Source organism: Monopterus albus, unplaced genomic scaffold (genome assembly GCF_001952655.1).
Source record: "Monopterus albus unplaced genomic scaffold, M_albus_1.0 scaffold223.1, whole genome shotgun sequence".
In the NCBI taxonomy this organism is placed as follows: Eukaryota; Metazoa; Chordata; class Actinopteri; order Synbranchiformes; family Synbranchidae; genus Monopterus; species Monopterus albus.
Window position 1 is genome coordinate 740,900 of NW_018128103.1, and position 22,580 is coordinate 763,479.

The 22,580-nt window shown below is 41.7% G+C and overlaps 1 protein-coding gene across 1 annotated transcript in view; it reads left to right on the forward strand.

Annotated features, from left to right (window-relative positions):
- Nucleotides 1-9,070: 9,070 nt before the first annotated feature.
- LOC109971386 (xenotropic and polytropic retrovirus receptor 1 homolog) overlaps nucleotides 9,071-22,580 on the forward strand; it is a 43,970-nt gene continuing 30,460 nt past the window's right edge. The window contains exon 1 of the mRNA XM_020619603.1: nucleotides 9,071-9,690. Coding sequence (XP_020475259.1) covers nucleotides 9,622-9,690 — 69 coding nt within the window. The 5' untranslated portion in view covers nucleotides 9,071-9,621. The remainder of the gene's footprint in view (nucleotides 9,691-22,580) is intronic.

Genomic DNA, 22,580 nt, shown 5'->3' on the forward strand with positions numbered 1-22,580 from the left:
CATTAGTTTCACCTGCTTCATTATTATGTGCACCTGTTCACATCTCTATTTAGGCAGCGTCCTCCCACAGGATGCTGCCAGATTGTTCTAGACCCCAGCTCTGACTTTCCAGCAATATATTCGGTTTTTGGTATTTTGTGTTTCTGACCCGGACTGTTTATTGGATTACTCTGTTCTGCCTTGCCCACTTATTTCGGACTGCTCATGTGTATCGGCTTATCGGACTTTCCCCTCGGACTACGCACTTTGGATTCCCCTGGATGTACGTGTTTGCTGGCTCTGACCTGGGACCGATACCGACCGTGAGTTTTTGTGTTTGCACCGTGTCTTGTATGGTTTTGTTGTTTAGTTTTCGTTCTCATAATAAAGAGACGGTTTTTTGTTTAACACTTCCTCGTCTGGCCATTTAATGAGTTCACAAAACACTTTTCGGCCGCACTACGCGCGCCGATTCTGACACTAAATAGTTACAACTGCTTGTCATAAATTATTTCATTTTCATGCACTCAGTCATTTAGTACAGTCCGGGCACACTGGACCTGCTGCAACAAAGCGTGGCCCCAACCGCTGCCTGCCTGCTACAGAGACCGTGGCTTCAAGCCTGCTGCAACAGAGAGAACAGCCCCAACTGTTGGCTGAAAGCACAGTTCCAGGCATGCCGGGCCTGCTGCGCCAAAGCATGGCCCCAACCGCTGTTTGCCTGCTGACAGAGAGCACGGCTACAGGCCTGCAGCAACAGAGACCACAGCCCCAACAGCTGCATGCCAGTTCAGTCGGTGGAAGTTGCAGCCACGCTGGAAAAACTGAAGGTGCTTCTGTAGGTGGGGCAGAAAGCACCAGTGCAGAGCTTTAGAGATGTACTTCACTGTCAGGATTGAGAAGGCCTTCTCTCTCAAGGTTGGTAAAGATGGTGACGCCCCCATAAACATCTTTCCAGAGCCTTTCAATTCTGGTGGCAAAATTTACTCTGGCTGCAGTAAACAACAATAAATGTTTAATTTAAGTTGGGTGGGGTTACAGAACAAGTAATTAAATATACACTATGTATGGGAACAGGAGTATTGTATTAAAATAAGCCTTGACAAAATGTCAACCTATCCTCTAATGACATGCATAATAACAGGAAGAGACCGGCCAAAACTTGTAAGTAAGCAGTTTATGCTGCCATCTTTTACAAAAAGCATTATTTTGATAAATGTCTGAATAAAAGATTATATGACCTTTGATTATGGACACCCCTGCCAGCAATGTGTGAATTCCTGCTCAGCCCTCTGGTAGCCACCACGTAACGTGTGTACATCCACATTTTCCCCACCTTTCTGACCTTACATGTGATGGCACACCGTAGACATTAACAGCTTCCAGAAAGCTCTTTAGGACTGTTGTACACAATGAGACGACTAAAGCCGTCAATACCACCATGCAAAACAATTCACCATCTGAAAAAAAAAAAATATGAGCACAAATTAAAATAATTAACATTACCTGCATGATGCCTCTCTGTGCAAGCTTGGGCCAGACTGACAGAACATATTGTACTGTACTTCAGAATAGAACAATTTTATTTGAAGGCTTTAAACTTAAAAAAATCTGTTCCATTACACTAAAAACATAAATCAAAATCATGATAAAATTATAGGTCAGCAGTGAGTCTATGTATATACTATAATACCAGTTCACATAATTTCTTGCTCAAAAACTGGACAATTTTGACTGTGTCTACATTGGATGCCCCCCGTTTTTGTATGTGAGGGAGCCTAGCTGCCTTCTCCCGGGTGAGTACCCTCCATTGGATGCCCCCTGTTTGAGCATGTAAAGGAGCTCAGCTACCTTCTCTCCTGTTTGGGCGCACTCTCCATTGGGTGCCCCCCACTTTGTTTTTGTATGTGAGGGAGCCCAGTTGCCTTCTCCCACGGGCATGTCCTCTATTGGGTGGCCCCCCTCCATATTTGCACATGTGGGGGAGTGCAGCTGCCTTCTCTGAGGGTATACCCTCAATTGGGTGCCCCCCCTATTTTTTTATGTTAGGGAGTCCAGCTGCCTTCTCCCCTGTGTGTGCTCACCCTCCATAGGGTTGCACCCTCGTTTGCGCGGGTAAGGGAGCCCAGCTACCTTCACCAGATTGAGCACCCTCCATTGGGTGGCCCTCCACCCTGTTTGCACGTGTGTTGGAGCCCAGCTGCCTTCTCCCCTGTGTGTGCGCACTCTCAATTGTGTGGCCCCCTGTTTGAGGGAGCCCAGCTGCCTTCTCCCGGGGGCACATCCTTCATTGGGTGGCCCACCCCCCTGTTTGCATGGGTGAGGGAACCCAGCTGCCATATCCCAGGGGCGCACCCTGCATTGGGTCCCCCCCTGCCGTTTGCACATGTAAGGGAACCCAGCTTCCTTCTACCGGTGGCGCACCCTCCATTGGGTGCCCCTCTGTTTTTGTATGTGAGAGAGCCCAGCTGCCTTCTCCCCTGTGTGTGCGTACCCTCCATTGAGTGGCCCCAGTTTTGCGCTTTTATGGGAGCCCAGCTGACATCTCCCGGGGGCACATCCTCCATTGGGTGGCCCTCCTCCCTGTTTACGCATGTGAGGGAGCCCAGCTGCCATCTCCCAGGGGCGCACCCTCCAGTGGGTGCTCCCCCTTGTTTTTGTATGTTAGGGAGCCCAGCTGCCTTTTCTCCTGTGTTGGTGCACTCTCCATTGGGTGGATCCCCCCCAGTGTGCGCGTGTGAGGGAGCCCTGCTGCCTTCTCCCAGGTGTGCACCCTCCATTAGGTTGCCCCTTCCCGTCTTCAGGGTAGAAGACAACTGGTGCCTTCTCCCCTGTGTGGGTGCACCCTCCATTGGGTGGCCCCCTGGCCGTTTATCTATGTAAGGGAGCCCAGCTGCCATCTCCCAGGGGCGCATCGTCCATTAACTCTGCTTTCTCATCTAAATGGTGGATACAGATTAGGGACAAACTTAAATAAAAAAGGGGTGATATTTTATTTATTTATTGATCAACAATATGAGTAAAGCAATGATTTAAATGAATTTGGAGGGAAAAGACTCACCACCATGAAGCAGTCTGAAGCTCCAAAAGACAGTAAGGGTCCAGGATTGCAGTAAACGTTTTACCTGTCATCAAGTTACTCACAGCATTCACATTAACTGTGTAAAGTACTTTTTGAACTATGTTAGTGTACTGTGCATATGATACAAAACTATAGCATAATAAAATAAAAGTCACGTGCCAAAAATGCCACTCAGTTGAATTTACCTGAAACAAAAAACCTGCCCGAAACAAAACAACCCCATCTGGGCTTTTCATAGTGACATTATATATCTCTTGTAAACATGTTACAGTGCTGCTCGACCATTTTACCGACTTGAGTGCTAGTCTAAAAATATGAGCCTGCTGTGTTACTTGTCAGTTTTGTAACATTTGACTTGTACCAACTGAATAGCTAAAACAGTCTTGAACTTTCACCTTTTACACCATATGAAGGGTTTGAACATTGATCTAAATCTTTTACTACTACTTCTCAGTGCAGAATTGCTTTTTCTTTCGCGACGGTGAGTCTCTCAGTGTTCTTATCCAAAAGGCCGGTAGCGTTAAAGGAGCAGTGGTAAAATATAATTTTTAAAAAATCATTCCTTTCCTTTTATGACCCAAAGACGATTTTAAAAACTCTATTATGTATGTCAACTGTATATTGCTGATGAAAACTTTTATATAAACACAAAAAAAGAATAAATTATGGAAATAAAAAACTGGACAACAGAAAAGAGAAGGAAATTAAATGAACCAGCAAGAAAGCCTAAGAAAAAGAATACATGTAGGATGCAATGTCAAACAGCAGAGGGCGATGTTGTTCTGATTATCAACACCCCCCTTTTAAAACGGCTGAACTTCCAGCTGATTTTTATCCTGAGACTTGACCAGTGGTCAATCTACAACAGTATCAATGCAGTGTCTGAGAAAAAAACACGCACCCCTGGAAAGGTTAGATGTTCCATTAGCAAGTTTCTTATAATTAAGTCATTTTTCATTTCTTGTGTGTCATCATTGCACACAAGACGGATGTCTACATCAGGTCTGACACTTGGACAGGTGGCAGGTGAGTAGAGAGCCTGCTAGATTTAGAGAATGTACCATTTTGGAGGCCACCAGTCCAGCAAGGGACACCCTAACAGTGCAGACTGCACAGCTGACTCCCTCTCCCACATTATTACTCTCAAGTTCCCTAAAAACATTCATCACAAAGAATTAATTAATATCCCCACTGGTGGTGACGTGTACCACAGAGCACCTGATAAAATCCTATGGAACAATATTCCCCACACAATCACATCGGGGAAAATGTTTTCTTGCCTTAAATGTAGCTTCCCAGCTGAGCGAACAAGTGCCCATGTTGCTCAGATTACTAAACAATATGGCGGGTTTGTATTAATGTACATGTCTAACTTCACTTTAACCCCCAGATTGGATATTGCTTCCAACTATTTTGAGGCTCTTGTATTAAAATCACCTCTACCAACTATAAAGTGCTGTATCAAGAGCAGCAGACTCTGACCATTCTACCTTATGGTACTCTGTACATCACCTGGCCCTTACTCACAGTTTTTAGAAGAATTTGAAAACTTCATCTCAGGCCTTGATGCTCATTCTGATAAGTAGGGGACTTCAATATTCACCCAAACTAAGCATGTAATCCCCTACAGCAGGTAAACTTTTGTGTCACTCACTGATACTTCTGGTTCACACATTCTGTATGTGGCCCTCTTCACTGCTGTGGTAACACCCCTGAGTTAATTTTGTCCGCAGGGACAGTGGTCTCTAATCTGACTGTTACTTCTCAGATCACATCACATCACTTTATTGTCACATTTGAAGTGACATTAATGTGTCCTCTTAATATTAGTGCAAATGTATTTAGCGCTCAGTTTATTGGTCAGTTTCAATTCATCCAGCAACACCTCAACTCCCCAGGTAGCTACACACAGGTCCTATTTGTGGACTTCAGCTCAGAGTTCAACACCATCATCCCAGACATCCTCCACTCCAAACTGACCCAGCTCACTGTGCCTGCCCCCACCTGTCAGTGGATCACTGGCTTTCTGACAGACAGGAAGCAGCAGGTGAGGCTGCGGAAAACCACATCCCAGCACCTGATCTGTCAGCACAGGTGCCCCCAGGGATGTGTGCTCTCCCTGCTGCTGTTTTCACTCTACACCAACAACTGCACCTCAGGAGACTCCTTTGTTAAACTCCTGAAGTTTGCAGATGACACAACAGTGATCAGTCTCATTCGAGATGGTGACGAGCTGGCCTACAGATGGGAGGTTGAACAGCTGGTCCTGTTGTGTGGTCACAACAACCTGGAGCTGAACTGAAGCAGTGGAGATGACAGTAGACTTCAGAGGAGCCCCCACTACACTGAAAAAAAGGATTTGTTGGATTTACTTGATTGTAATGTGTACATCGGTCCCACACAATGATAATGTGTAAAACCAACATAATTTTCTTTAGGTGTTAACTAGTTTGAATTATGTTAACAGAGGAAATATGAATGAATTGCGTTGCATATACTAGCATAATTTGAGTAAATCCAAAGACCCGGTAAGTCCCTTTTTTCAGTGATATCTCCCAGGACTTGAAGGTGGCGTCCAACATCAGCACCATCACCAAGAAGGCACAGCAGAGAATGAACTTCCTGTGCCAGGTCAGGAAGTTCGACCTGCCCCAGGAGCTGCTGATAGAGTTCTACAGAGGAATCATCGAGTCTGTTCTCGGCATCTCCATCACTGTCTGGCTTTCCTTAGCAACCAAACAGGAAAGGAACAGACTCCAGCAGACAGTTAGGACTGTAGGAAGAACCATCAGTGCCACCCTGCCCTCCATGGAGGACCTGTACAACTCATGGGTCAAAAGGAGGGCAGAGACAATTTCTGCAGACCCCTCACACCCTGGACACAAACTGTTTGAGCTCCTCCCCTCTTGATGGCACTACAGTACACCAAGACAACCAGGCACAAGGACAGTTTCTTCCCCTGGGCCGTTGCTCTGATGAACACTTAACCCATGACTGTATAACAGAACGACAACCCTCAATGCAATACCTTGTATACCTTTGTATACATCTATCAGAAAAACTCTATCTGTATATACTGTATATTTCTCTATTTATAAGTACTTTATTTTTTTTCCTAATGCACATTCCTTTTTCTTGTTTGCACATTCTTTTTCTTTTCTTGCTCTGTCAGCCTTGTTTAATTGTCTATTTGGTGCTTTATGGAAGGGCACTGTACTTGCACTCCAAGAACCCTGTACCGGAGTCAGATTCCTCCAACACACCTGGCCGATAAAGGTGATTCTGGTTCTGGTTCTGAAAAAGTTGGTCTGTTCCCTGGTTTATTGAAGAAACATGTGCTCTTAAACAGGACTGCAGGACACTGGAACAAAAATCATAAAAACCTGAAGCTTTTTACCTTCAGTGGCCTGAGTGTGTACTCTGTCTGCTGCTAAGGCTATCAGTGACAATAAGCACAGTCCCAGATTTCTTTTTGAATCTGTGGTCAAACTCACACAGAAGCAGACGTTCCTTAGCTCCTTACAACTCTTGATTATTTCAGACTTTTGCTGCCGTAAAATAGATGCAATACAATATCAGTTTATTATCTCCAGTTCCTTCTGCAGAACCAGCTGAACATGAAGGTCAATCCCAGAAAGTCTTAGAATATGAGACCATATTGCTTGAATCACTGTCAGAGCTGGTGGCTACAGTCAAATATTCTTGGTGTGCTTTGCAGTGTTCATGTATAAACTATCCATATCAACCTGGACTGGTTAACGGTCAGCAGAGATCCAACTATGCTTTGTCAAGGTTAACCAGAAATATGGTAAATGGACTGTATTTGTATTTATATAGCGCATTTTTCCACAGTGTGTTGCACTGGCCAAAGAGCTTTACAGGAGATGATACACCATTCACACACCAATGACGACAGGCTGCCACATAACAGCGCTAGTCAAGCCACCAGGAGCAATTCAGGGTTCAGTGTCTTGCTCAGGGACACTTAGGCATGCAGGGAGACCGGGAGTCGATCCACCAACTTGCAGGTCAGGAGACGACTGCCCTACCTCGTGAGCCACAGCCAAATATAGCTGTGACAAGATCGCCAAAGATAATATATGAACAGTTATTCTGTCAATCTGTTCAACACAAGCATAAAACAACATTTGCAACAGAAATAATAGACTTGAAGATGTCTGAGTTGTGTGTATGGAACTAGAGGCAAAAAATAGGGGGGTAGAAATGAAATAAAGTATGTGAAATCAGTTCTTACACCTTGGAATAACGACTTATGGCAACACAGGACATAAAGTTAGGCATATACTATGTATATTATATAACTTTTTTAACTATGAAAAATAAAATTGTTATGAATTTCAAAGAGAACTGTGATTTTTTTTATATTTGGCTTAACATCCTGGTAAGGTAACAATTTAGTTGTCTTCTGTATGAACTGATTTGTTATTTGGGTGATGATTTGTTTTCTATGTAGTGTTCATATGACTGTAGTGCGTGTATGCTGGTATGTGTGGTGCATCCCGGGAAGAATAGCCAGTGCTTAAGTTGCTGTTAATGGGGATCTGAATAAAAGAAAGACATGGGGGTCATAGTCCTATGCCATGATTACCTACACCCACTTGTCTGATACTCATGCATGCTTTTTGAGTGTGAGAGTGCATTTATTCATATATTATTATAAATTGATTCATATGAAGGTACATTTTCACTACAAAGGTAATATGAGATGGATGATAAAATAATGGGTACAGGCTTGGCCATGTGGCTGGTGTACAACAGAGTATTAGGGCCACGTTAAGGGAAAAAATAGTATCTGTTATATCTGAAATGTCGAGAGTCAAAATGAAGAAATTAGAGTGTCGACAATATAGTAGAAATGTTGATAAAGTTAAAATACCATTTCAAGAGAACACAGTTGAAATGTTGAGATTAAAGTAAAAAAAATATTTTGAGAATAAACTTGAAACACCAAAGTTATTTTGATTTTATTCTCAACATTTTTAATTTATTCTCAACATGCAAAATAAAAAATTCTCCTCCCCTCATTTTCCTCCTTAATATGATGCTAATACTCCTGCAAATCTTGCTGTAGTTTTATAAGATAGGTTCAGTAATGATTAGTAATATGCTAGAGACACAGTGTATTACAGTTAGTCTTGATTCTGAACACCATGAGAAATGGTTAAAGCTCAGAACAAAGTTGCAGTAGTCCTTTTTAAAATATCTTTAGCAATTTCCTTGTGTTTCTTTCTTGTATCCTATGTCTTTGAACCTTTCTTTGCAAATTATAGTAGGCCTATACTTCCCAAAATAACATGTAAGCCATAAATCATAAGGTTACTGTAGTAAGGCATTCTACTGCATGTTTCTATGTGTGTTTATATTTGGATCATATGAATACGCCCACTAAGTCGACCAAATGCACAAAGGATACGTGATCAAAATTCCCCCATACTAGAAAAACCATCGACATCTACGTCATCTACTCCCAGCAGTAGCTGGTGACGTCACGTATGTGGCATTCACGTGATATTGGAATATATACTACGAACAACATTTTTCACTGAAATGCAAGACTAACAAATTTGAGAGAAAATAGATTAAATTTTTTTAATGATTTAGCATGTCCTTACAGTGTTTATGAGTTTTCACTTAATAATATATCGTATTATAAATGTGTAGGTCTACTGCCTGAAGCCAGAATCACTTATTATAATAATTGAACCAGTCAAATTGCATTGTTGTGAAAAATCAAATGTATTCATCGTATGATATTTTCTGACATTCTGTCATATTAAATAGGATCAAAACATCGTAGGAAATAGTCTTTATGAAACACTAGGATAGGGATGCTAGTAGGAGTGTAACCAGAAAAACTGTCGATCAACGAGAACATAACTATGAGTAGGCTATAACTAAACTAAAACTATAACTAAACTTCAAATGACAGCAGTTCTTGTGCCGAACATAAGCATTGTCCGCCCCTCCCTTTTCTATGACAGCCAGCTCCCTGCCCCACCATTAAGCATAAAAACCATTTTCCCCGTCCTGGTTGGAAGACGTTTCGTGAAGAATGTCGCACCTCGTTTCCACCCGCCAACATGTTCAAGACGAGTCGGTTTTAACATTTTCAACTGCACCTGAAGACTGGTGGAGAGAGTCAGAGGCTGAGGAGCTGGGGGAGAGGAGGGGGAAGGATAGCGAGACCCAGCTAGCGCTAACGCCATGAGCCTGCTTACTACCAGCTAAACGCTATTTGACGAGTGAGCTGCTACAGATAAAACAGAAATTTAAATATTTTTCTTCATCTAAGATGTGACACCACTAGCATCCCGACGCCTGTGTCTAAAACGACAGAAATGTGTGCCGGTAGCTAGCTAGGTTACCGTAAAACAAAAAGGGCATCTCAGTCCTGGACCGAGATCCCTGTTCATAATCTTCGGATGAGAGTTTCTGTGTAAACGTCGGTGAACCAGTGCGGTAAAGGCTCTCTGTGCTCGGCTGAACCGATCAGGTTCTGGTTACAGTGAAAACAAGCGGGGGACCAGCGAACCGTCAAAATGAAATTCACAGAGCATCTCTCGGCTCACATCACCCCGGAGTGGAGGAAGCAGTACATCCAGTACGAGGTGAGTTGGCTTCGTACTAACCCTGCTCTCTGGCAGCTAGTCGACTAGCTATCGGCTGGTGTCTAACAGCGACTAACGGCACGTCTAGTTGTTTGTCCGGCTTGATACCGGTTCTTTTTGTTTTGCTTTGCATTTGGGCATTAGATGGAGACGACTTCCTTGTCTTTCACTCTCCCTTTGTTATACAACAGGAAGAGGGGCACTGCTTTATTTGTTACGCCTGCAAATGAAGGAGCAGCAGCTCACCAGTGTTAGCACACTAGCTAGGTTAGTTTTGTTGCTTAGCTACCATCGAGCGGCCGCTGTGTCCACTGTGTCCACCGGCCAGCGGAGACCCGTGTCAGTCCTGTTTACCGCCTTGGAATATGGTTAGGAGACAAAGGCATTTGGCTGAGTCATCATATTGAACTAGTTAATCTTTGCGCCTGGTAGCCCCTCTGTCTGTCCTCAAATGCTGACCCAGCTCCCAGTGCAGGGTCACTGGTGACAAAGAGGTGCTGACAGCTCAGTTTGCAACCTTTGATCCATTAATGCATGGAAAGCTGACCAACTCACACCTATAGCATGGTGCCTTGATTGAATCTGTACACAGGGCCGACAGTGTAAACAAATTATAGCCACTTCGAAGAAAGCCTTTGTTTGCATTCTGCAATATATTTGAAACTTGTATTCAAAACACACCTGTCAAGGTTATGCTTTGGTACTGCAGTATGTGTATTTTTATACACCAGGAACAAAAACCATCTAAGTTATTAGGACAAATCAAAGTTGTAACACAGCTGGCCTGTAAGAGGGACACATTTCATTACCAGTAATCAATCTCTAATCAGTCCCCTCTGGTACACAGTCAGCTGGGACAGAGGCAAAGTTGTCTATTAGGTTAAACTGTCACACAAATAACTACAGTGGCACCAGTTGCACCAGCAGCATAGGTGTGAACTGTATGTCAGTTCCAGGAATTTAATTGAGCTTGTGTTTGTGGTTCAATGGCATTTCATCCAGTCTGAACCAAGAATCAGATCAGCTTATTGAATCTGAATCCACCTTACAACTTTTGTTTTTCAGGTTTCAACAATTATTAATAAAGTAAAAAAAAAAAAAAACCAAACAAAAAAACTGCTCCCAACTGCTGTTAGTTGAAAAGGCCAAAGCACCACTGCAGTATGATGTCTAATCTACAGTTACAAGCTGAAAATGAGGTGACTGAATATGTATCTGTCACAGTGAAATAACAGTTGTATTCTTTTAACTTTGCTTATCTTATTTGTCCCAGTAGAGAAGTCCTACCACTCTGTTGTTGAACTGAAAAAAACAGTTGGGTTGTTAATCACTGATCATACTTTGCTCTTCTGCTCAGTCTGGGTGATGTAAATTGGGTTGTGGACCTGTGTCCTTGAAGGGCCATACTTCTGTGTGGCCCAGAATTTATAGCTGCACAGGTTTTTATGCAAGTTACTTAAATGATGAACTTGTACGAGCCACAGCTGATATAATCTGCAGGGGGGATGCTTGTCATTTGGCCTGGTGGACCAGTGGTCCTCAGCAGTCATATTGGGAGTGTGTTACCTGAATGCCGCATTGCTCTTTGCTAATTCAAGAACAGCAACTAGAGATGAAAGTAGGGCTGCATCTAATCATGATTTTTATTACTGATACATCTGCAGATTATTATATTGATTTAATAGGCTTGTCTGTAAAGTGTAAGAAAAGAGTGTAAAATGCTTATTACTATTTCCCAAAGCTCAAGGTGACATCATCCAGTTGCTAGTTTTGTCTGGCCAGCAGTCCAGAAACCAAAGGTATGCAGTTTACTGTCATGTAAAACAAAAACAGTGAAACCTAAAACAGCAAGTCTTCTTTTCTGTGAGGGTTAAACAAGGGAGTGTTTGGTGTTTTTGCTGAAAAATGACTTAAATGATTAATGGATTATAAAAACAGTTGCTGATTAATTTTCTGCTGTTTTTTTTTTTTTTTTTTTTTTTTTTTGCTGATTATTCATTTCAGCTCAAGACAAAAATGGGTTAGGAGATTGGGTAGCTTCATCGCTTATTAGCCAGTATAATGAATGCATAAAGTTACCCTTCATGTTCCCAAGCATCAAAGAAATGTATATTTGTGTATTTTTACTACAGGCATGAAAGGATACAACATATGGGGCAGGAATATATCAATATAACTTCATCTGTTGTCACAGACTGTCAATATGTATGTGTAAATAAGCTATCGAGTTTCATCAAGAGCTATGATATACTGCATTGTTTCTGTGCTGTGAGGATAGATGTGGCAGGACTGCAGCTATCATGTTACTGCTTCTCTGTACCTGTGAGCAGCAGTATCTGCATTATTAGGTCTGATAAACTGTATTCTGTGCCCTGCATAGTCACATACTGGTGCAGCTCAGCGTGTCTGCAGCACATTCTTTCAGTGTCACTGAGCTCACAGCCATTCCAAAACCTTGAATGTTATGACGTTATCATCAGGAACTTATTTTAAGTTTCTTGAAAATGCCTACTAATGGCATTGTCTATATTTAGATCATTTGTTCATGGGTTCATTTATACATTTGTCTGTTTTTCCAGTCAGTATGAGCCAGTGCTGAAGTCAGAAGCCATCAGTCATCACCTGATGCTTTGTTTTAGTTCTGCGTTCCTTTTCCAGCATGGTCATATTAATAACCAGTTTCTGTAATAATCAAAGCCACTGGCTTCTGGAGAATTCTGTACAAAGTTTTTGAAATGCAGACTGTAGGATATGTATTGACATGGCCTTGGCGTCAAAATAACATTTGTGCAAGGCACTTAAGAAGGAAAGAAAATACAGGGACAAAAGTGATGCTCATCTTGATATGAAGGGTATTCAGAGATCTTTGTGCATGTTTAAAACATATTTATTCCATATTCTGTGCTATGGTTGTTCAGTGGTTAACACTGTCATCTCTCAGCAAGACAGTGCTGGACTAAAGCTTTGGGGCTACACTACCAGTCAAACGTTAGGACATACTTCTCATTCAGGTCGGTGGGAAAGTGTGTCAAAGGTTGTGGCTGGTAGTGTAAGTACATTTATATAAATTGCATAAAAATGCATGCATTTATCAAGTGCCAGGACACTGCAGCACAGTTTACAATACTCAGGAAGTCAAAATATATAGGATAGATAGACCGTACTCAGAGTTATCACCACTGTTTAATCTTTCATCACAATAGTTGTGAGGTAAACAGTAGAAATGGGGTGTTCACATTACAAAGTGATCCACCAGGAATGTGCACACCTTGGCTAATAACACTGTGTTGCTCAACAGTGTTGCTGAAGGCCCCTGGTGTGGCATCATTCTCCACAGATGGATTGGACTCTTATAAAGAATGAGCCTGTTGCAGTATTCTATGCAGACCTCAAGTTGGTGTTATGTGCCTTTTCCACTGCTTGCTACTGGCTCAGCTCTACTTGACTCAACTCACTTTGGTACCCGGTGCTTTGTTTTCAGATAGCACCCCCTCAGTGTAGCCGGTTATCACAGCAGCACAGTGACTGACCCCTGGTGGTGGCGGGGCAGCTCAGAACTGTTCTAATTTCTGACTTTGGATTGATATGGCACTTTATTAAGTTATATTTTTTCAGGTGAGAAAATATCAGATTTTCAAATACTGTATGTGGTCAGTCTGTCCAATAATGCCAGTTTAGAAATTTTCTCCAGCGTTTTTGGAGATGTGATGACTCACTAACATGCCAGCCAGCTCGCTCTAGACATAGCGGTAGTCACTGTGCACATATCACATTTAGTAATTTATACATGATAAGATGTACAATGTGGTGTATCACATTTAGTAATTTATACATGTTAAGATGTACAATGTGGTGGTTCACATAATGTAACAGTGGTTTCAGGCCTCTGTCACCATAAATGTAAGCCTTCGTAACACTCGTGAGAGAAGTGTCAGCTACTATGAATGAATGAGGAATGAGACACATAAACATCTGGGGTAGTCGGTGGCAAGACCGCCACGTAGTAATGACAAATTTCTCTGACCAATTGGTGATCTTCAGTGTTTATACTTCACCGTTTGTTATCACCTATTTTGCTTGGAACCTCGACAGAGGTGATACCAAAAATGCTACCAGGTACTATCCCCAGCATTTGACTAATGGAAAAACAAATAAGGCGAGTTGAGTCGCGTTTAGCTGCTACCAGGCGGTGGAAAGGGGGCTAAAGTAGCCTACACATTCCAATACGGTTGGCAGTATCTAACCTGACTATTGTTGCTTCCGGCAAACTCATTCTCTAAACTATGTCTCGGTAACTTGTTCAAGATACATCATGGGGAATTGGAACACTGACAATAGCAGCCCTCAACTTTTGTTCCTTGGCATAGTGTAGTAAAACAGGAAATGCCTTTGTTCTTCAGTTTCCTCTGCAGTCTTGGTGATCACAGTTGACTCTGGCCTGGCTGTTGCTCACATTGCATCAGATGATATTTGCATAAAGTTGAGCCTTTCTCAACTTTCCCTATGAATGTAGCTGGGTGCGTTCAGAGGAGGGCTGCAATGCCAGGTCTCTCTCACGATGACTAACAGTCATCAGTGTCCCAGCTTTTTGAATCCGTATACAGTGGTGTGAAAAAGTGTTTGCCCCCTTACTGATTTCTTATCTTTTTGCATGTTTGTCACACTGTAATGTTTCAGATCGTCAAACAAATTTATATATTAGTCAAAGATAACACAAGTAAACACATCATGCAGTTTTTAAATGAAGGTTTTTATTATTAAGGGAAAACAAAATCCAAAACTATAGAGCCCTGTGTGAACAAGTGTTTGCCCCCCTGTCAAAACACTGGTTTATCGCACCTGAGTTCAATTTCTGCCACTCCAAAGTCTTCATTTTGTTTTTCTTCAGCCATTCAGAAGTGGACTTGCTGGTGTGCTTTGGATCATTGTCCTGCTGCAGAACCCAAGTTCGCTTCAGCTTGAGGTCACAAACGGATGGCCGGACATTCTCCTTCAGGATATTTTGGTACACAGCAGAATTCATGGTTCCATTTATCACAGCAAGTCTTCCAGGGCCTGAAGCAGCAAAACAGCCCCAGACCATCACACTACCACCACCATATTTTACTGTTGGTATGATGTTCTTTTTCTGAAATGCGGTGTTACTTTTACGCCACACATAATGGGACACACACCTTCCAAAAAGTTCAACTTTTGTCTCGTCTGTCCACAGAGTATTATCCCAAAAGTCTTGGGGATCATCAAGATGTTTTCTGGCAAAACTGAGACGAGCCTTTATGTTCTTTTTGCTCAGCAGTGGTTTTCGTCTTGGAACTCTGCCATGCAAACCATTTTTGCCCAGTCTCTTTCTTATGGTGGAGTCATGAACACTCACCTTAACTGAGGCAAGTGAGGCCTGCAGTTCTTTGGATGTTGTTGTGGGGTCTTTTGTGACCTCTTGGATGAGTTGTCGCTGCGCTCTTGGGGTAATTTTGGTCGGCCGGCCACTCCTGGGAAGGTTCTCCACTGTTCCATGTTTTCGCCATTTGTGGATAATGGCTCTCACTGTGGTTTGCTGCAGTCCCAAAGCTTTAGAAATGGCTTTATAACCTTTTCCGGACTGATAGAGCTTCATTATTCTCTTTCTCATTTGTTTTTGAATTTCTTTGGATCTCGGCATGATGTCTAGCTTTTGATGATCTTTTGGTCTACTTCACTTTGTCAGGCAGGTCCTATTTAAGTGATTTCTTGATTGCGAACAGGTGTGGCAGTAATCAGGCCTGGGTGTGGCTATAGAAATTGAACTCAGGTGCGATAAACCAGTGTTTTGACAGGGGGGCAAACACTTGTTCACACAGGGCTATATAGTTTTGGATTTTGTTTTCCCTTAATAATAAAAACCTTCATTTAAAAACTGCATGATGTGTTTACTTGTGTTATCTTTGACTAATATATAAATTTGTTTGACGATCTGAAACATTACAGTGTGATAAACATGCAAAAAGATAAGAAATCAGTAAGGGGGCAAACACTTTTTCACACCACTGTATGTTTGACCTCAGGGATACATTGTGTCTTGCTAACAATAAATAAGGTTGTTTACAAGTAAATGTTAGAGGGAACATGTTATTAATAGTGAAGGTAATTGATTGTTTCAGCCCTCACATATTATCACAGTTGTTGCTAGCTGATTTTCAGTTGTCAGTCCTGTAATTGATTATTTGTGTTCACTGTTCTGCAGTAGATGAACTCTGATTTCCACCCCTACACCATGCAACCAGAGAAGGTGATTCTGCCCTAAACAAACACTTTGTGGATCAGCAATATGAAAATGATACTACTGTATCTTTGTAACTGTGACTGGATTGGGTAAATCATTCTTGTTCAGGTTTGTGTTATTTATTTTGACAGCACTTTCACATGGAGTCATTTTCTTCTTCCTTTTGCAGTGTTTGGATGTAGACCAGATGTAGCTTGTTGTTCCACCCAGCTGTAACTCTGGCGTTAGGCCCAGTTAGTTTTAATCCTGTGAAGATGTGAGGCCCTTGCTGCTGATGTCTGCAGAGCCATTCTGACCAGGGCAGTTACATGCTTGCTGTGTTTTCTCATGGCGGATGGGTTTGGGTCAGACACCTAGCAGGACTGATATGCAGTGGTGGAAAGTAACTACATAAATTTACTCAAGCATTATATTTAAGTACAGTTTTGAGGTATCTGTACTTTACTTGAGTATTTTCATTTTCTGTTACTCCATACTTTGACTTCACTACACAATTACAAGACCTCACTGATCTTTCATGGAAAATTCACAAGCCACCCAGCAGTAATTCATATTAAATGCATATAAGCTGGTTACAACTAGCCCCCCCCTTACCAGCTGCACATTAAATGGGATGTACACAGTAATACATCAGTCATTATAAAACAATGATATGATATACAGAAATGTGAAATGTATCATTTGCATACTTTTACTCTTAGTACTTTAAGTATGTTTTGATGCTAATACCTTTGTACTTCTACTTGCATAACATTTTGAATGCAGGACTTGTAACAGAGTATTTTTACACCGTTGTATTGCTACTTTTACTTAAGTAGAGGATCTGAGTACTTCTTCCACCACTGCTGATATGTGATGTGTGCTGAACCAGCAGTTGTTAGTCTTGTTGTTTTCATGCTGGCCTGGGCTGTTTCAAACATGCCATGATTGATTATGGCTCCAGCTCAGCTCAGAGAATTGACACTGTAGCACTGTGCAGGTAGCTTTTCCTGGAGTTTTATCTGCAAAAATATGAGATAATTCTGATTCAGTCTTAACAGTAGAACCGACTCAAGCTTTGTTGACACACTGGCTACATTTCCCAATAATGGGATGGATGCAGCTTTATTTAGCCTGACAGATTCTTAGCATGACTAGCACACAGGAAATATAAGAATATAAAAGCCTGACGGTCGTCTGTATGACTCAACACACTAATCCACAGACTAAAAAAACTGGATGGATGACTGTGTGGCTGCACTCAGCCAGACTCTGGAACGTATGTTTTTATAAAGTCAAGATGTTTACTGTTTTTGTTGGGTTTTGCAGGAAGGACAGAACATGTAGAGAGGTCTGAGAAAGATGACCAGACAAAATGGGACTAATTATCAATTAAACTTCAGATTATTTTGTAATTGAATTGTGTCCTCTTATGCTTGTATGTTTAAAGAAGGAGAAAACAAGCCCATTTCAGTTTTCCCACAGCTGAATGTGACATGTTCTCATTGCTCGCTTTGCTTGTCCAACAAATACTCAAATATATCATATATGAACAAAGACAAGCAGCAAGTCCTCAGCAGCAAGAAGCTGGCGCCATAAAATGTTTGAGTTGTTGCTTGAAGAAATTACTCAAATTATTAATTGATTATTAAAAGAGTGAGATACTCTTTTGGTTGACTAATTGATGAATTGACTTGCTAATGTAGCTCTAGAAAAGAGAAGCTAATGGACTGAGGGAGCCTTAAGATGGTGGTCTGTGTTGGGTACCTCCAGTGCCAGTGGTGCTAAGTACAGTGCTGCAAAGCTTTGCTTCTCGCAGAGTATAGACATCTGTGGCAACACAGAGCTGCTACTAAGAGAAAAGTAGTCTCCTAACAGGAAGGTTTTCTTTTAACTAGATGGTAACCAGTATGTCTTCAGACTGAGAGGTGGTAAGAATTCCTGTTGATCACAACTTGGATCTTATTTTCATAGGTTTGACCATCATGTTTGTTGTTTCTGGTAACATTTTACTCGCCTAATAAATTACTGGCATCCCAGAATGTGGCCGTGCCTTTCAAAAAAAGTGTGATGGGACAAGAGACATGAACAGTCTGATGACCAGATAGATTTTAAACAAACCCATTCTTTTCCATGCAGCTACAGAGTGTAAGTTACACTAGATAAACAGTATAGCCTATTAGGTGGGTAACTCTACTGTTCAGGGCGGCATGGTGGAGCAGTGGTTAGCGCTGTCACCTCACACCAAGAAGGTTCCGGGTGCCTTTCTGTGTGGAGTCTGCAGGGTGGACCCCACCTCTCACCCAGTGTCAGCTAGGATTGGCTCCGGCCCCCCTGCGACCCTGTTCTGGAATAAGCGGTATAGATAAAGGATGCATGGACTCTACTGTTCTTTGACTGTAGCAGTTTGTTTGTAGTGTAACTTCAAATGCCATTGGCCTGAGTGTTTTTTCTTTTTGTAATAAGTTTTGTTTTCTCTAGTCAGATTCATGCAGTGGTGAAAACTCCCAACCACAGCAGCTGTAGTTAATGGGAAGTTAGTTTGCTGATGACAGCTGGTTTCAGTTGGAGTGATGAATAGAGAAGGTCCTCTGACAGACCGTCAGTGTTATTTCAGATTAAGATTGGCTCCAACTTATTTTGTCATTGTTAATTTTATTGTCCCCAGAGGGAGATCTGTCTTCTAGTAGTGCTATACAGGTTGTTGCATTACGTATCAACAGACAACATACTGTTCTATAAAACATTTGACAGTCTGATACTAACATACTAAAACATTTGACAGTACCGTACAGTACTATCACAGATACACTTTAACATTTTAATTTTGGTTGGGATTATTTTTAAAGAAAATACATCACCTAGAGTTGCAGTGCACCTTGAATTTCTCTTGAAAACCAATAATGTATCTTAATACTGTCTGGAGTTAATCTGTATTTTGTAATGCCTTGTAAGGTTATACTTTTTCAAATTAGAAGTAACACTTAATGCATAATTAGTCTGTCAGTATTTGTTCTATTGCTAGTTCCTATCCCTTCTGTCAGTAGTGGAAAAGGCAGATTTTTACAAGTCACAAGTTTACCTCAGTGGGCTTCAAGTCTGAGGAGCAGGGGTTTTCACATCATGTGTACTCCATATACCTGCCTTAGCTATGTGTAACACACTGCGATATGACGCTTCAGTCACCTTGGTATTCACGGTGCTAACAAGTGTCTCAGTTATTTTACCCTGTGACTGCAGTTTCTCTAGCTTCCTTTCAACAAACTCACTTGTCTTGATCACCAAAGTTGGATTCTTGGTCTCAGTATGACACGGGTTTACATTGTCTGTGTGTGTGTGTGTGTGTGTGTGTGTGTGTGTGTGTGTGTGTGTGAGTGTGAGAAGCACTGCCCTTCCCTCCTCTAAAGAGAGACCGACACAGCACAAAATACAGTGGAAAAGCAAAGCAGGATGGTCCGCGTCAACCCGTGAGGTTATGCCAGGCGACAGTTAAGGGAAGCACAGGGTGTACCACTCCTTAGGTTCCGACAGTGGAAACACAGCTATACTTAGCGAGCACCACTTTGCAAATACACACTGTGGCAGTGGAGCAACATCAGAACCAGTCCATGAAAATCCAAACTTTAAATAATCATTATCATCATCACAGCTCCTCCATTTTCTGCTCGCCCCAGACTCGGTCTCCTCTCTCACTGTCGGTACTACTGTACAAATTGATCCATTGTGCCCCACACGTAGCTGAGCTGAGGTTTAAAGGTTTAACGTTTAGTTACTTTTCCTGGTTTATTTTTTCCTTGTGCTGTGCCTCTGAAGTTTTCTGAGATATCGTGTTCACAATAATGGGATGGACATGAGGCGACGGTGGTGACAGTTAGGGAAGGGTTCTGATGTTCGGTTCTAAGTTGGTGAAATACCTGGGTTTGTTAAGCTTTATGTCCAAATGAATCCCTTATTGAACCTGTCATTCACATTGTCAGTTCTTGATAATACAGATGTTGCCAAAATAAAGAAAAGGTTACAAAGTGCTGATACCATAGCAGCACTATTTTATGTTATGCTATGCTCAGTGACTGTAATAAAAGAGGCTCGGCTATGTAACCTATTACATGTTACATATTAAAGTTGGGGGGAAACACTGTTATAAACAAACATGGTGGACCCACTTAACCACCCTGAAGTCAAAGAAATAACAGCAAATAGTGATATTTGCGAGTCAGTGCCCATGGAGAAAGGGGGAACAACACATCCTTTGTTTAAATGTGTTAAAGTAAGAAGTTATTTTTCATAATTCGAGAAGGACATGTGCTCAGCCTAACTCAGTCTGTAGCAGTGCAGCAACCAGTCCGCCTTTAGGTAGAGCTATCAGTGATTTCTTAAATCGGTGTTCACTGATTTACAATTTCACTGTTGTATTTACTCGAGCTTCCACAGCTTCTGCAGCTGCAGCACAGAGGTGAGGGGCAAACACCTCAAGGAAACATGAGTGAGGACAGGGTGACTGAATGTCACGGAGTAGTGACGACTACAACACTTCAGTTCTGATGAATATTGTGGTTTAGGCTGATGGTTCATACTATAGTTAGAGTCAGTGTCAGACGAGTCTATAAATATAAACTAGTAAATGACCAGTTGTGGTTAGAAAAAGCTAGATTAATAAAATTTTACTGTTTGTTCCAAAAAATACTTAGTTGTTTTGCTGCTGTAGTGCATGAAATTAAAATACATTGTGCTGTATAAAAATATATTATTATGATTATTATTAATCAGATTTGATGAGGGATTTGAAAGGATTTGGATTCGATAAGTGGACCCGGAATTGGATTCAGATTCAAAGAAATGCTATAGAACCCTGCTCTTGGTGACAGTGACTTTTGACCTGTGACCACCAAAAGCTAATCAGTTCATCCTTGAGTCTGAAGAAATTCCATGAAGGCGTTCCAGAGATATCACATTCATGAGAATGGACCAGAGACTGGGTACAACTACGAGTACTTTTGAGGCCAAAACAGAGTACCAATATAAGTATTCAGTGACTCATGATATTTACTTTCTGATTGTGGTTAAATTAAATATAGCAGGAGACGGGGTCACATAATTCATAGTTTGGCTCATCTTAGTTTTGGGGTCATGGCTTTCAGTTTGGTACGTTTTTGGTAAAGCAGGGGGAAGACGTTGTCAAAATTCAACATGATTTTTATTTATTTGGCAGAAAAAGTAAAATGTTGGCCAAAAGTTCTGGCTCTGTCCATAAGGAATATAAATACTTGCTCGTTGGCAGCATAAAGTGCGGCATAAACCAAACGCACACTGTACACTGTTCATTCTGTTTTCATCTTGCACCCTGCAACATGATGAGTTTACTCACATTCTGAGGTGCAAGACAAAATCTGCTTGGTGCAACAGTGTACCCTGCTGTAGAGAAAACTCTCCCTTGGTACAGATGTACCTGGGACAGTGGGGTAATGTTGTTTTATCCACCACTTTAGACAGGTTTTTTTAATGTGTCACACAAACAGATGCAGTTTCATTCCATCTGTTTCTATCCATTCCTGTTGACAACAAATGTGTAAGAGGCGCGTCACCCCTGCGTTTTTTTAAGTTTCAAGTCAAATCATCTTCTTTTTTTTTTGTTTTTTTCCTCTGGCATGTTTAGTGAAGCATAATCTCCATAGACAGCTGTTTAGATCTCTTAGACAGCTGTTTACCTCCTGGTTAGTCCTAGTTATTTTCTGTTGCAAACTTAACTGGTATTTGTTATAATTGATCATGTAACTGAGCATTTTGGTTTTGAATACCCCACTCTCTGTAGCGAGCCAGGGAAATCAATGTAATGAATAAATCTTTTCATAAAAACATGCAGATTTCCTCCTAATGAGCCTACAGGACAACAGTTTAGTGATCGTTTGTCCTGCTGACATACAGACAGCTGTTCTGATGAGCTGATTGATCCGTACACATTTTGCTTCCAGAGGCGAGTTTTCATTGAATCCATAGCAGACTGAAACGACAGTGGTGGATCCTCTAACTGGACTGTCTTGTCCACTTGCCATTTACAGTATAAGACTGACTGACACCTGCATATGACATTTCATCCCAGTAGGTTTCACTGGGTTATTTGTGTGAGTCTTTTTTTCCCTAACAACTTTAGACTTTTTCCTGCATATGCCTGAACCTATTTCAAATGAACTGAACAGTACATACATGCCGTGACTAGCAAACCCAGTGGGTCCGATGTTTCACTTGAACACTTCCACCCCTAATAAAGGACATTGTATAACAGGCCAGCTTCCAGGTGCCTCCAACAGACCCTAGCCATAACCTCCCTTCCAGACAATGACCAGGCTGGAGGGCAGACAACACAAGAGGCCAAACCCAGAGACATTATAAACACATATAGGGGAAGGGAAAACTAGAATTACTGCATATGCATTATCCCAGGAAAGCCTTTTGGGAATTTCTTCACATTTGGCCCAGAATCCTCTTGGATTCAAAGATAAACTGTTTAGAGTTTGGTGGTGAAAGGTCAAGGCCGCTATGTCCTCATATCTGTCCCATTCCTGTGAATTTGACTGGTTAGTGTAGGCATACAACTGCAGTCTGTAATGGGATCAGAGAGGAGACCTGCATTCTGTGAGTGGAGAGCACGGGGTGG